The 13,777-nt window shown below is 37.8% G+C and overlaps 1 protein-coding gene across 10 annotated transcripts in view; it reads left to right on the forward strand.

The window, feature by feature from the left end:
- ADCYAP1R1 (ADCYAP receptor type I) overlaps positions 1 to 13,777 on the forward strand; it is a 146,394-nt gene that overhangs the window by 87,917 nt on the left and 44,700 nt on the right. For all 10 annotated transcript variants that reach the window (XM_075746811.1, XM_075746801.1, XM_075746804.1 and 7 more), the window contains exon 4: positions 2,466 to 2,573. In XM_075746811.1, coding sequence (XP_075602926.1) covers positions 2,466 to 2,573 — 108 coding nt within the window. The remainder of the gene's footprint in view (positions 1 to 2,465; positions 2,574 to 13,777) is intronic.

Consider the following 13,777-nt stretch of genomic DNA (forward strand, 5'->3'; position numbering starts at 1 on the left):
CCCAGTGTCTGGACGACAACTGATGTTGCAGTAGTAATAAGAAAGCTTTCCCTTTTCCTATCAAACTCATTTAATTTAAGCAAGCAAGGCTAGCAGGTGGTTCTCAGAAGATCTCATTTGCCACTTTTATTGTTTGTAACACCTCTTGTAAGCAAATGTCTCATTACCATGGATATTTACATATCCTTTCGTACAGAATGCCATACACCAATGAACTATAAACCTATTACTACATTCCTTCAGATTTACATCGTAAATACAGTTCCTACTGCATGGACAGGCACGAGCTATCAAAGACAATAAAATCTAATAGTGCTCAATGCGATCTTGATTTCCATCTTTAGTATGCTGATTGTATCACAGAACTTTTCAAACCCCACTCTGAGACTTTTGGAGATATTCTAGTGAATCACAGTACTCACACAATGAGATCCTCATCTGGCAAAGGCAACAACCTGGGGTAGGAGAGGGAGAAAGAGGAAGGAGAGGGAAATGTAAAGGATTCCCTTTTTCCAGATCCTGAGCATTTTTGCAGTAATATTGTATTCTGGTGGGTCTGGCAAAGCTGAGGGATTTTTAGTTAACAGGATCAGGGTTTTATATGGTTATTAATTTGTATTATGTAATCTGATGAGGCATCCTTTAATTTGAAAAAAAAAACCCAAACATTATCAACTGTTTATAATATACCATCATTATAACATCATAACAGTGTTTTTTGAGCCTGACAATTCTTCAAATACTGTGTCGCTCAGAATTGCCCTATCCACCATGGTAGTATATAGCTTGTATTTTATGAGAAACGTAGGATTTGATTCCCTGCAACTGAAGCTGATATAGAAAAAATACACCAAGTCTAGTCCTGTAAGCATAGATTCTCCACTGATGAAAATTTGCTACTATCACCAAAGTTGATAAAGCCCACACTGTTTTTACAAGTTGATCACCCAAACCTCATTATACTGTAATTGTGCCAGGCTGAAAGTATGACACTTTGAAATATTATCAGCTTTTACTGAAGATCTTATTTTTGTTGGCACATAGCCAAAGAGAGAGCATATCAACGGAGAACCACTTAGAAAATTATGGAGCTTGTGGCTTTTAACACTTGATAAGATTATGTGTTCAATCTGAACATCAAATGCAAATAAGTAGTGGAGTTATTTAGATTTAGTTTTTCTTTCTTTTTCTGCTGAGGTAGAAGACTATACCCATTAGAGATTCCTTCACTAAGTCATTCTTTTAGATCTTAGTAGGAAATTTGAGAGATTATTCTGAGTTTTTCTGCACACTGGATATCTTCTAGGTTTATGAGCTAGTACGATGGGGGTTTACAGAATTACAGGAGGAGTCATGTATAGATAGCTGCTGCTTGAAAGCCAGTCATAGTTTGTCATGTCTTTGACACAGTGATCAGAAAGAAGCAGGAGGTGAGCTCCTTTATTCTATTTCAATAACACGTGGGACCTGAATTTTTTCAGTATCCTAAGAGAAGACACTTCCCATCCACAATCCCATCACCTCCTCTTTCTGCATGCTTATCACAGGAACTTGGTTCTTTACCACTCAGATTTTTAATTCAAAGCTCGTTACCTGAAGCGTAATCTCAGGTTGTTAAAGACCTGATTCTGTCTTTAGCTTATGCAAGAAATCCCCATCCATGGAAATATTCAAGGTCAGGCTGGATGGGGCTCTGAGCAGCCTGGTCTAGTGGAGGGTGTCCCTTCTCATTGCAGGGGGATTGGACTAGATGACCGTTAAAAGTCTCTTCCAACTCAAACTATTCTATGATTCTAAGAAATCATTAGAGGTCAAAATCATCCTTTTGACACTGAGTTTATATGCTCTAGAGCAAAGACTGGGGTAAAGAGAGTGAATGATATTACAACAGTTATGACAGTTCTTTACTAAGAAAATTAACAACATGAAAGAAGTGAACTTCCCTCACATATCCATAAAACTGTCTGTAGGATGAAGCAGAATCAGTTTTTCAGTTTCCAGTCATCTCTCTGGGTCAAATTCCAAAATATACCAGTACCCAAGATTTGACAAGGATTAGAGGCAACAAAAATTTATAGAATTTAAATCAAAGATGCCTAAAGATTTAGCTCAGCAATACTGAATCATAGCTAAATGATACTAAAAGACAGATGGTGGTAGATTTCATGCTCAAGGGTTAATTTGTTTCTGGTGTATGTTGGAGTGATTTAATTGAGACCAAGAAATGTCATCTGTCAGCACAGAGTCTAGTCATTATTGTGCCATGCAGCTACATATTTTATGCTATTCTCATGAATGAAAATTATTTTACTCCAGGGATAACTTATTAGAAAATGATAAAGTTTATTATTCTAAACAAGCACATTTTTATGGATAGAAGAACCAACTATAAAGTACAATGACCGTGTGAAGAAAGGAATGCATTTCCACCACTAATGTATTTTATGCCTCCTTCTCGTCTATAGGTTGCCCAGGAATGTGGGACAATATTACATGCTGGAAACCTGCAAGTGTGGGTGAAATTGTCTTTGTCAAGTGTCCTGCACTGTTCAGATTTATCATCTCTGAAGATGGTAAAGTATTTTCTCTTTGTTCTTTGCCTCTGTCTGGTAAAGCTCCATGGCCAGCATGAGTGTAAAACCTCACTTAGCTACTTGGTATAAAGGGAAATCAAAAACTCTACAATGGTCTGGAGTTGGGCTTCAATTTGAAAAACTACTGTAGAAAACCAGGATGTTTGTGTAGAAAAAGAAAATATCACCAACTCTAATTGTTAAAGGGGATGTTCTGCCCTTGTGTCCAACCAAACCTTATTAAACCCCAGCTTCAGTCCTTATTCAATGCAACCACTGTTCCCAAATGATTTGCTATTAAAAGGAGAACCTACCTTAATAGTGGTAATACTATTTTACCTAGTTATTAATATTATTTAGTCTTTTTTAATGGGAAGAGTCTCTGTGCAAGCCACTGCATGATACCAACCCCCCCTTGTCCTTTCTCTATTTTTTTAACCTTAGAAATGAAAATTTGTGAGGCAAAAATGAGAGTGTGTGGACAGGATGTAATAACTATTAAGTTGTTCACAGCAGATATATAGCTTGATTAGATGTTCTCTTGAAATTCCTTTTTTTTTTTTTTTTTTTCCTCATGAATCCATGAAATTATCTTCCCAGCTGAATGATTGAGAGAGTCTAAGTCCTCCCATCAATGTTAGCTAACAATAAGTCTTTGCTGATAATTAACATATTTTTGCCCATCTCCTCCCAGCACCCACCTAGGCTACTGCAGATCACTTAATTAGCACTTTCCATTGAGGAACAAATTCATCATTTTCCCCTGGGATCCTTTTTCCCAAAGATTATTTTACCAATGAATTATTCATTTACAGCTTTGAGTCCGAAATCCACCGTCTCTGCATTGCCACACACAGAGCACAATTTGTAGGAGTCAGTGTTTCCTACACAGCTCCAGGAACACTGAAATCCTCACCTTTAAATACATCCATCTGAACTCGTCCAGACATTGAAGCAAGTGCCAGTGCTCTTGTGAAATGGAGAAGAATTTAAGGGCGATCATTACCTCATCTAAATTTACCCATATGAAACTCCAGTGTTTTCTCTGTACAAGTCCTCTAGACTCCATCTGTAGTCAGTGGAGAGAAAGAGACCCACAGAAGGCAATTTAAATTATTCCAAGCGACATGAGGTGAATCGTACCTCGGAGACACCTCTCTTCATATGGCAAGTACTAAGGGCAATTCACTTAAACTAGGAACCTAATTTTTGAACAGGGAATGATAAGTCCCTCTTTAAATTATCAAGCATGAAAATATAATTACTACTGTAATTCTATGTGCTTTAATTATAGCCGGTATAATTAAACATAATCTTTACTTCTGTAATATTGGTTCAGTATTGATTCAATGGGTACAATGGCACTTACTGAGCCATCCGTGTTTAGTGATAAAAGAAAAAACAACACATCAGCATCCAGTAGGGTTTGTATCCAGCATGGGTAAGGAAATATTCTTCCCTCTTTCAGGTTTGTTTTTTTTTTTTTTTTGGTGGGTGGTTTTTGTGTGGGTGTTTTTTTTTTTTTTTAGTTTTCCATGACTTTAATCAAATTTTGTTGACAACTTGTCATTCAGCCTGACTGTCAAACCAATTCTGGTCATCCTTTGTACAGAATTTGCACTCAACCAAAAGTTTTCACTATCCAGTTATCAATGAAACTTGCAGCCTGCAGGCAAAACACTTTTATGTTATTTATTGTCCATCAGCAGATGGCTCTTATATTGTTATCTTCTGATATAACTGCAGGAAGCCTGCTGCTCATACAGCATCTGTCTGAATTTCCATTAGGACCCCTCCTTTTCAGTGGCTTGTAATCTACACCCCCTACATACCCTTAAGCTACAGTGTGCAAACACATGGTGACATAACATCACACTTTTTTCTCTTTGCCTGCCTGTTTTGAACGCAATGCTCAGAGATATTGCTAATTTGATACTATGGAGAGTGGTGCTGTGTACATCTACAGCACAACCTGTCCACACACCTCTGCCATGGACCTTCTAACTATTCTTTATTTCAAGGGATGTTTCTGATGCTTCTATTTATAACCCACACAAATATCGTGCCTTTTCACTTTTACTGATGAAATTTCTTTTCTATGGTGCTATTATTTCTGAAGTAATTAAGGCGAGGAGGGCTCTTGAGAAATCATCTAACCCATCTCCCTCCTCAAAGGCAAGGCTCGCTCAATACAATTTATTCCAGCACCTCACTAACTTGTTACTTGTTAATGGGAAAGACTATTTTATTTTTTTTTAATAAAAAGTAATATACATTTTAGAAAAATAGAAAATACATTTATATAAAATGAAAAGCTCTACTATAACTATAACCTATGTAAAATAAAGGTCTGGAATAATATTTTTAAATTATTTACCCAGGACTTCCAGACCTGTTCGCATACTGTGCTTCACCTTTGAACCTGTAGCAGGGTGATAGTATGATCCTAGGGGAGGAATAGTCAGTCCAGTGTAAACATATGTCCTGTTTTCTTTATCTCCTTATAGGATCACTAACAAAAGTGACAGCTGTTACCTCTTGTAGCGTTGGGTTTGAGGGGTTTTTGGACATCTGTTCAGTAGGAACAAACCCAAGATTCATAATTCATTAGACAAACAAATAAACATTTAATCTGGAGCAGTTTGAAATCTCTACAGAACTGGCTGGCTTTGTACTAGTGACCCCAAGGTGGAAATATCTACATCCGTAATCACTCTCCTGGGTGAATCAGCATGAGTTTTCACTATCATTGCTGCTAATTTTAATTAGCCAAGTGTATTTGTTTCAATGAGGGCTTAATGAAAAAAGTCACATTTTATGATGGTTCCTTAAATAAAGGGTTATTAGATAACTAAAATGTTTTTAAGACATGGGTAATCACATTTTATAGATTGTTATAGTATCCTCTGGCTGATGCTATGTTTCTAGAATATGTAACTATGCTAGGCAGTGACAGTAATATTTATTAGTAGCATATTCATTCTTAATACGGCAAAAATTTTATATAACCATAAATGATTTTTACAAACAGTAGCAATAACTTTAAATTACACATTTAAAAATTTTGTCCTATGAAGCATTGAAGCAACTGTAGGTATTGCTGCTTGTATAACAACAGGCAAACCATATGATGTGTTAATCTTAAAGTGGGGGTAGGAGTTCTCTTACTTGGCTTTGGATATCTAAAAGTTGTATATGTAATTCTGACCTATTCTCGTGGATTCTGGTTCAGTAAATGGAAAGTAATGGGTACCTGCAGAATATGTTTCCTCTGACCTATATCTCAAATGTTTATCTTGAGATGAATGAAGTCACCGAATGGGACAGTTTGTTTTATGAATTTCAGAAAGGAATTTGGCTGCCTTGACGTGGATGTCTGATTTCCATATGCAGTAAAATGTGAAGGGAAAAAAAAAAAAAAGACTACAAAATAAAAATTAAACAACTAAACTGTCTATCTGGAGAGATGCTTTGTTGAAAAATTATCTATGGATTTAGCTAAAAATACCAGCTGTTGCTGCTTTTAATTTGAAAATATACTCTGCTCTAACCTTCACTGCAGTTGAACTGTGGAGTAGCATTTGAACTGCTGTCAATGTCTTACAGAAAGCCTAATGTTAAATCCCATGCTGTGTGGTTGGTGACCCTTCCTTGTAAAATTTCATTTCACTTCTCTACTCCTCCAAAATCCCCAGAAATTTTCATTTCCTTTCAGAGGCGGACCATGAACAAAGAGATCGTTCTCAAAATCTCTCCACATGAAAAAAACATATTCACCCCTGAGTCTTTTCTAATCAAGTAGGTTAAGGATTTACACTGGCTTTCCTTCTAGAGGGTTCCTAAATATTAATTTCTTTTCCTCTTCAACATTAACTTCTTTGATCGATATCCATCAATTCACAATTTTATTTTCACTGGGAGCTATAATTCCATGCTGTCACTTTTGCATATTATGCTTTCTCTGGTGCCTTCCCAGTACCAACTCCAGAGACAACCACTCTAGAATGGAGTACATTTAAAACATTCTAAGGTATCTTTGCAAAGGAGAAAAAAAGAAAAGTGTGTCAAGCTGTGATGTTGCATTTCAGTATGATACAGCAACACCTAGAGATGGCCCCAACATAGTGATCTTCACTCCCAGCTGGAAAATTTTCTCTGTTTCGTTTTTTTTTCCCCCCTTTTTTTTTTTTTCTTTTTTTTTTTCTTTTTCTGCCCAGATAGAGGTGATACTGCCTGGCAGTGGAAATCTACAGAAGCCAAATCTGTGTTTTTCTTTCTTTGCCCTGCACAGCTGAGATATTTGGGAAACTATAAAGACACATTCCTCAAATGAACCATTGAAAGAAGCCCAATAGCCAGATCAGAAATTAACATATTTTTAGATCTTTGATTTTCAGGAAAAACTAATACTAATGATAACAGGCAGTTTCTGAGCATTGCCATATGCTCCACATTGAGAAAATACTTTCATTCACAAATGCAAATAATAAGTATGATTAGCTCTTACTGAATCTTCCAGCAATTCAGAATGTTTATCTAGTGCTCAGTCTAGGACACCACCTGCTACACCCAAAACAACATTACTACAAAGCTTGGTTTGCTATGTAAGACAGAGAAAATGTACATAATTTTTACCAAACACATTAAATGCATCCTATGTTGATATCACGATTAAGGGATCCTAATTAAAATCTAGTAGAATGAAGAATGTATCTAGGTATTATAGAGTTTAAGAGGGTATTATATCTTATGTTCACATCTTTGAACCAAAGAGTTTGGCTTGCTGCTACTCTGGAAGTTATATGACTTCACTGCTCAGCCAAAAAGCTTTATTGTCCCTGAGAAAGAGAAATTAAAAATAGTGTATTACTGATCCCGCTAAAAACACTGACTGACACTCAAGTACTTTGTCGCAAGAACACAGAGCCTTATATATATATATATATATACACATACACTGCACTAGAGATATCATAAGTGGGCAATGAGATTTATGAATGCAGGGTTAATTGGATTTGGGAAGCCATCTGTGGCTTTTTTCTCCTGTCTGAGTTTAGATGTTATCCCTAGTCAAAAAGAATAGGATGACAAGACACTAGTTAATGAGAGGGGAAGTGATACTACATGTTTATATGTGGAAAGTCTTTCTGTGTCGTTTCTGGGGAAAGAGTCCTGATTAAGTCTTTAAGTGATGACTACGTACCACTGTGAAAATGGTATGTAACTCCCAAACTGGGTGAAAAGACAATAAAAGTCATTGTCTTCCCAAGGTGAAAGCTGTTGAAAATATTTGCAAGTTACAGTTTCTATTAGCTTGGGTTATGTATTGATACTTTTTTATAAAGACAGAAAGAAAAGGTGACTGTTAAAGAATGTCTCACTTATTTTCTACTGAGGTAGAAGATGCAGGATTTCTTTGCTACTAGCTGAAATTAAGATCAGCATTGCAGCAGACTGAAATTGGAAATTGCATTTGCCTGTCAAATAGGCAAGGCACAGATCAATGCAAATGTCTAAATTTCTATTCAAGTATCTCTCACCCCTGGTGGGTATTTCAACATCCTGCACGAAAACCAAGGGAAGAAAAACACCGGAACCAAGGAGTAGTCTCTGAAAAACAGACATGATCCACCCCATAGCATGTCCATCATGGGAGTAATAATGAGCCATCAGAGCTTAAGTGGTCTTTGAAGCAACCAGGACTCGGTGCATACCTTAGCTTCATCCTTCACTGTATATGAGATTCTGTGTAGCATTCAGAACCAAGTTCAGTGCAAGGGTATCTGGTTTATACCAGCTAAAGGTTTTGGACAGCTTTCAAAGCTGTCTGCAGATTGCATATGTGTTATTGTTGCTTAGTGCTCAGCGAGTCCTAAATTGTGTACAAGGGGTACAAGAGACCTACTAAGTGTCCATGTTGCAAATAGTAAGTCTTGCCAATAACCAAGATAATAGTGCTTTCTAGATAACAAGTCCTCTTCTGCTGGCTTTCATCCCTAGGCTTTCCACAGGCAGTAAAGCCATGGGATTACTTCAGCTTTTCCAAAGCGAGGAGGACAAGCTATAATTAAGCATGCCTCGGTCACAGCATCACAAAGTCTATCTGCAATGCAGAGGGAAATGGGAGGAAAATATTGTCATCAAAGACTAGTAACTGCATCTACATTTCCATTTAAGTAGTTAAGGCCTCTTAGATGCTTTTTACAGAAAAAAAGGACATTTTATGGCCTTTCCCACAAAACTATGGGGACGTAGGACTTGTGGCTCAGACACTCAAACATACATGATGCAGAGTATTTCAGCTAAAGATCAACCTTTATTAGCAGTCTTTGCTCTATTCTTGTTTCTCCTCTTGCCTCAAATAACTGAGAAAGGATTTCCAGTTGATTGCAAGATTTTAGGTGTGGTGGGCACACATTTGTTCTTGCCTTTAAGCAAGTGATTTAATATGCTTGCTTCTCTGGCACTTATTTCATAACTGATAATCTCCATTGGACAACGTTTCTTATTTTCTGTGTTCCTTGTTTGAAAAACATTTGCTTTTCTCTGAAATATGACCCCTGCCCTCTTCAGAGCCAGGAGATCTTTCAAAAGTATTTACGTTGATCTTGCACTCTGAGGATGCTCCTGTGACAGCCAGCCTCATAGGAAGTATATACATAATGTTTAGATGATGCCTAGCAGTTGCTATGGTGACCTCAGTCCACTGCTAGTTTCATACCATTTGATAAGAAAGAGGAAGAAAAGAAGAAAGTCATAGTCTCCTTTACATGTTATTGATCATATCTGTACATCAGTCCTGCTTCACCCAGCCCTATATAGTATGGCCTTTATGTTCTCCACATGAGACCTCATTGGTATTCTCCTGTGATCTCCAGGCATGATTCACTGAGACTTCTTGTCTCTATATCATTAAACCATGTACTCTGAAATTAGCATGGGACATAGGAAGAAAGGATTTGTATATCAGTTCCATTACTGCCTTTACTGCAACGTTTTGTGCCAACCACTGGGTAACAAAGATGTTGCAGAACCTGCTTTGTCTCATCCTGTGGTAAAAGTCTAAAACAAATCACCCTCTGGAAGTGCCAGTCTCATTGCCCTTTATGGGAGGAGAATTTAAAACCAGATGAACTTATCTTCAGGTGGGTAAATTGGATGGGATGAATTTGCCCCACAGGATCAGTTCCTCAGCTGTCCTCAGGCACCAGTTCTTATTCAAACATTTAAGTATGAACCGGGCTTCCTAATCTTACCCATAATTTTCCTCTGCCTCAGTTTTCCTGCTTTCTAAATACAGTGAACCATACCACTTAATTTTGTATTCTCTGTGCAAACACTGTGCTCACAAATCCCTTTGAGCAGGCAAACGGCCATATACAGTAAATGCTATTGACTTGCAATCTGTAGTTTAAAGTATCATCTATGGGGCATGAGGCTGGAGAGACCAAAACCCCTGGAAAAAGTGGAGGGAAGCACTTCGCATAGGGAAAGGTGTAGGAACCTGTAAGGCCATGTACTCTGTAACCTTGCCTGGCTTGCCTGTTAATGAGATTGTAAAGACCTAGCAGGTGATTCTGGATCACTTTCCCAAAAAAAAAAAAAAAAAAAAAAAAAAAAAGCGCCGTAGCAAAGGAATCAGCATGGTCGGATAGTGTGCATGTGGGACTGTGTGTGCCTAGGTACAGGAGTGGGCAGAGGGCATTAGAAGCGGCAGGCAGAGTGTGCAAGGGGTAGCTGCGCTCAGAGAGCCCCAGAAAAGCCGCTAAGTAGACTGCTGCTCCCGACTGCGGCTTTGCCAGCCGGCTGAACAGATTGCTGGTGCATAGGAGCAGCATGCAGCGAGAGGGAAGGGAGCAAAAAGACAGAGTGTGGTGGATGCTGCGGAGCCAGGCGTGAGAGCTCGCTGATTTATTTCATATTTAGAAATTAAATGTTAAGCTTCTAATCAGTGCTATATAAAACAGGAGAATATCGGATTCCTGCCTAACCAGCTCGTTATCCACATTGCTGGGCAGCATGATAAGAAGTGATTGTAGGAAATGTTTGCCATAACCTCTCTCTGCCCCAGTCTCCGTGCTTTCTGAAAGGACAGAATCAACATGCGGTAAAACCAGTGAGAGCTTTGCACATTGATTTTAACATTGTGGAAATCCAACCTTTTGGAGGATTACCCATGTGGACCTGTCCTCCAACCCATAATACTGAAATGAGGACAACAGGAATAAGAGAAAAGTGTGGGCAAGCCATTTCAGGACAGAATAGTTTTGGAAGCTGCCGATTCCCTCCCTCCTCCGCCACTAATAAGGGACAAATGATGGAACAGAAGGGTTAAATGCAAGTTGTGCTCAGATGAACAAATCTACGGGAGATAAAGCAGTCGCCATGCCAGCTGACACCAAAAGCAGCCAGCACAAATTTGGCACAAAGGAGACGATCTAAAAGGCTGCACTGAGCTCCGAGGCTGATCGTACACAGGCTGTTTCTTGGCTCTAGCTTTGCAGGTCCTGCTCATGTTAAATCAGAAGCAACAATTGCTTGCATCAAACATGTCATCCATTGGAGGATAGTGAGGAGGTAGTTATGTTTTCTAGGGCCTAGCAAATGAAAACCAAGGAATAAAGTCTGATAAATGTGCAAGAAAAGGTCATGAAAGATCTGGGTCTCTGCCACTAACTCTGTGGGTAGCCGTTGGCAATATCCTTTGATTTTTTCTTTTTCTTCTCTTTCACCTCTTCATGTAGAAAATAGAAATAAGCAATATTTTCTGTGTTTGGTTTCTCTGTTTGGTCTTCAGAACTGACAATTCAATGTTCTGATGGATCTTCTCTAGGGTGTCTAAGTAGTACTGCAAATAGCATCTAATTAATAATAACAGTTAAAACACTAATGGAAGAATACTTCCCAAAAACAAAAGACTTTCCAAAAGACCTTCCAAAAGACCTATTCAGTCTGGTCAAATAGTGAATAACACTATCTGTCAACATACTGGATAAACCATCCTTTGTCAAGGATAACATTACCTTCCTCAGGAGTTTATTGACTAATGTAATTATTGATTTAAAAAAATTATGTTCTAGGACACTGTTTAATAGCTGTAGTTCGGTCTACCTTTCCGTATTTTGGGCTGTGCTCTTATTTAACTACATGTGAGGAGCACAGGTGTCAACGTAAGTCATGACCGTAATCCTTGAATTAAAATCCTGAAAAATGGATTCCAAAATGCAGATTAAAAACATATTTTATTTATTCTTCATTTCTGGGAGACCAATGTATTTATTCTACCTTTTTCATAATCATCTTGATAGGCTTTCTCTGCTTTATCAGTGAAGGCTGATGCACTAACTTCTCATTGTTTATGTCCTAAGAGCAAGGCAACAAGAGGACTCATGTGAAAGCCCACGCAGCGAGGTGCCATACAATTTTGCTCATTGCATCACTGACACTAGAGTAAATTTGCTGAGGTCTCTCTAGAGTCAGAAAGGCACTCAAGTGAAAAAAAAAAAAACACCACCACAACCAACCAACCAAAAAAAACCCAATCAAAAATAGAGTTTCAAGGTAATAGCCTGAAAAACGAGAGGGACTGCCCTATGTCTGGACTTCCTACAACCCCAACCCAAATGCAAGCTCAGGCTTTGTCCCTATATATGTAGACATGTTAAATGTTAAGCACAGAAATAATCCAAATAAACCCCATCACGCTCTCATACATGTGAGCAAACATAGCCATTGGCACAGTTATCTGTCACGTAAACATCCATATTCTGGTGCAGGGTACATAAACATATGGTATCAGAGAGAAGGGCAGCAGCAGCACGCGGGAATTTAAAGCCAGATGGTGGCTGTATGTTCCCTCATTGTATGCTTTTATATAAATATATATATGTATACACATACGAATATAATTATATATGTGTGTTTGTTATCCTGTACTCATTAGATGAACTTTGACTTTTAGTTGTAATTCAGGGCATAATGTTCGGTGTAAATCTAATTGACTTGCCAATAGCTTAACTTATTAGTGAAAATTAGGTTGATGGATCAAGCCTAAAAGCCTGTATAGTAAAAGGTTGTGCTGGAACTTACTTCAGTACATTAGCAAGGACTCAGATGTAGAAAAACATGTTAATAAAAGGCAAGTTTGCTCCTACAGTAATCAGAAAATTAACATTGTTGAAAATGTCAATCCCTTCATAATGTCCAAATACAGTTAAAATGCAATAATAATTTGAGTATATAAAAATTATTGATATAAAACACCTCTTCGGTTTACAAACCTACATTAATATAATGCTTTAACTGTTATTACTGATGTCATGAAATTCAAAATGAACTAAAATCTAATATTTTAACATCACTGTGACCAACTGCCACCCACATTTTGAGTGAAATAATGGTAATTTTTATTTCTGCCATTTCATATTATAGGAATAAAATAGCTAAATTTGAAACATTTAATTTTTTTTAAAAAAAGATATTTTTCTGATTAATCAGTTTAACATACCAGGAACATCAGGCTTCAATCCACTTAACATTTACCTGGTTTTCCTCCAGCAAGAATGCTGGAAAGTTTGTAATATCATATTTTAGGATTTAAGCCATACTGCACAACTGATAAATTAAAACTGGATTTTTATGAATCAAAAAGATTTTTGGAAGTTTTTTGCAGCTGCCTCTTATCCTACTTCTGTGGGACAAGAAGAAGCTACCGGGCTTTGAGAGAAGTCACCTCATGTAAGGAACCAGTTCCGTTATGAGCTACAGATTTGAGTGGCAGCAGGCTATGAAAGGCACTATGAAAAGTGATCAAGGAACAATGCCTTGCTCTTTGATCCCCTGCCTAATAAAAACCACAGGTTAAAAATCCCACCGGTTATTCTAAAGTTGGTATTCTGAATTCAGATTTTAGCAACACAGGCATCTATATCTGAGCTATATCACTGTTAATAAACCTGGGTTTTGGTAGGCTCAGGAGGGAAATAGGGCTGTCCAAAACATTCTGCAGTGGCATCCCTGTTATTCTGCCAGAATCTGGAGCACAGCCGTAGCACTTCTGCAGCATCTGGTAATTTAGTCTGATGCAGCAGGCTGAATGATCTTTGCTGGAAAATGTTTGCTCAAAGCATTGGTGACTTCTCTTCAGAGTCAGTACACCTACCCAATATTTGCAAACACCCAAGAATTCTCATATATGAAATCTT

This window comes from Balearica regulorum, chromosome 2 (assembly GCF_011004875.1).
Source record: "Balearica regulorum gibbericeps isolate bBalReg1 chromosome 2, bBalReg1.pri, whole genome shotgun sequence".
In the NCBI taxonomy this organism is placed as follows: Eukaryota; Metazoa; Chordata; class Aves; order Gruiformes; family Gruidae; genus Balearica; species Balearica regulorum.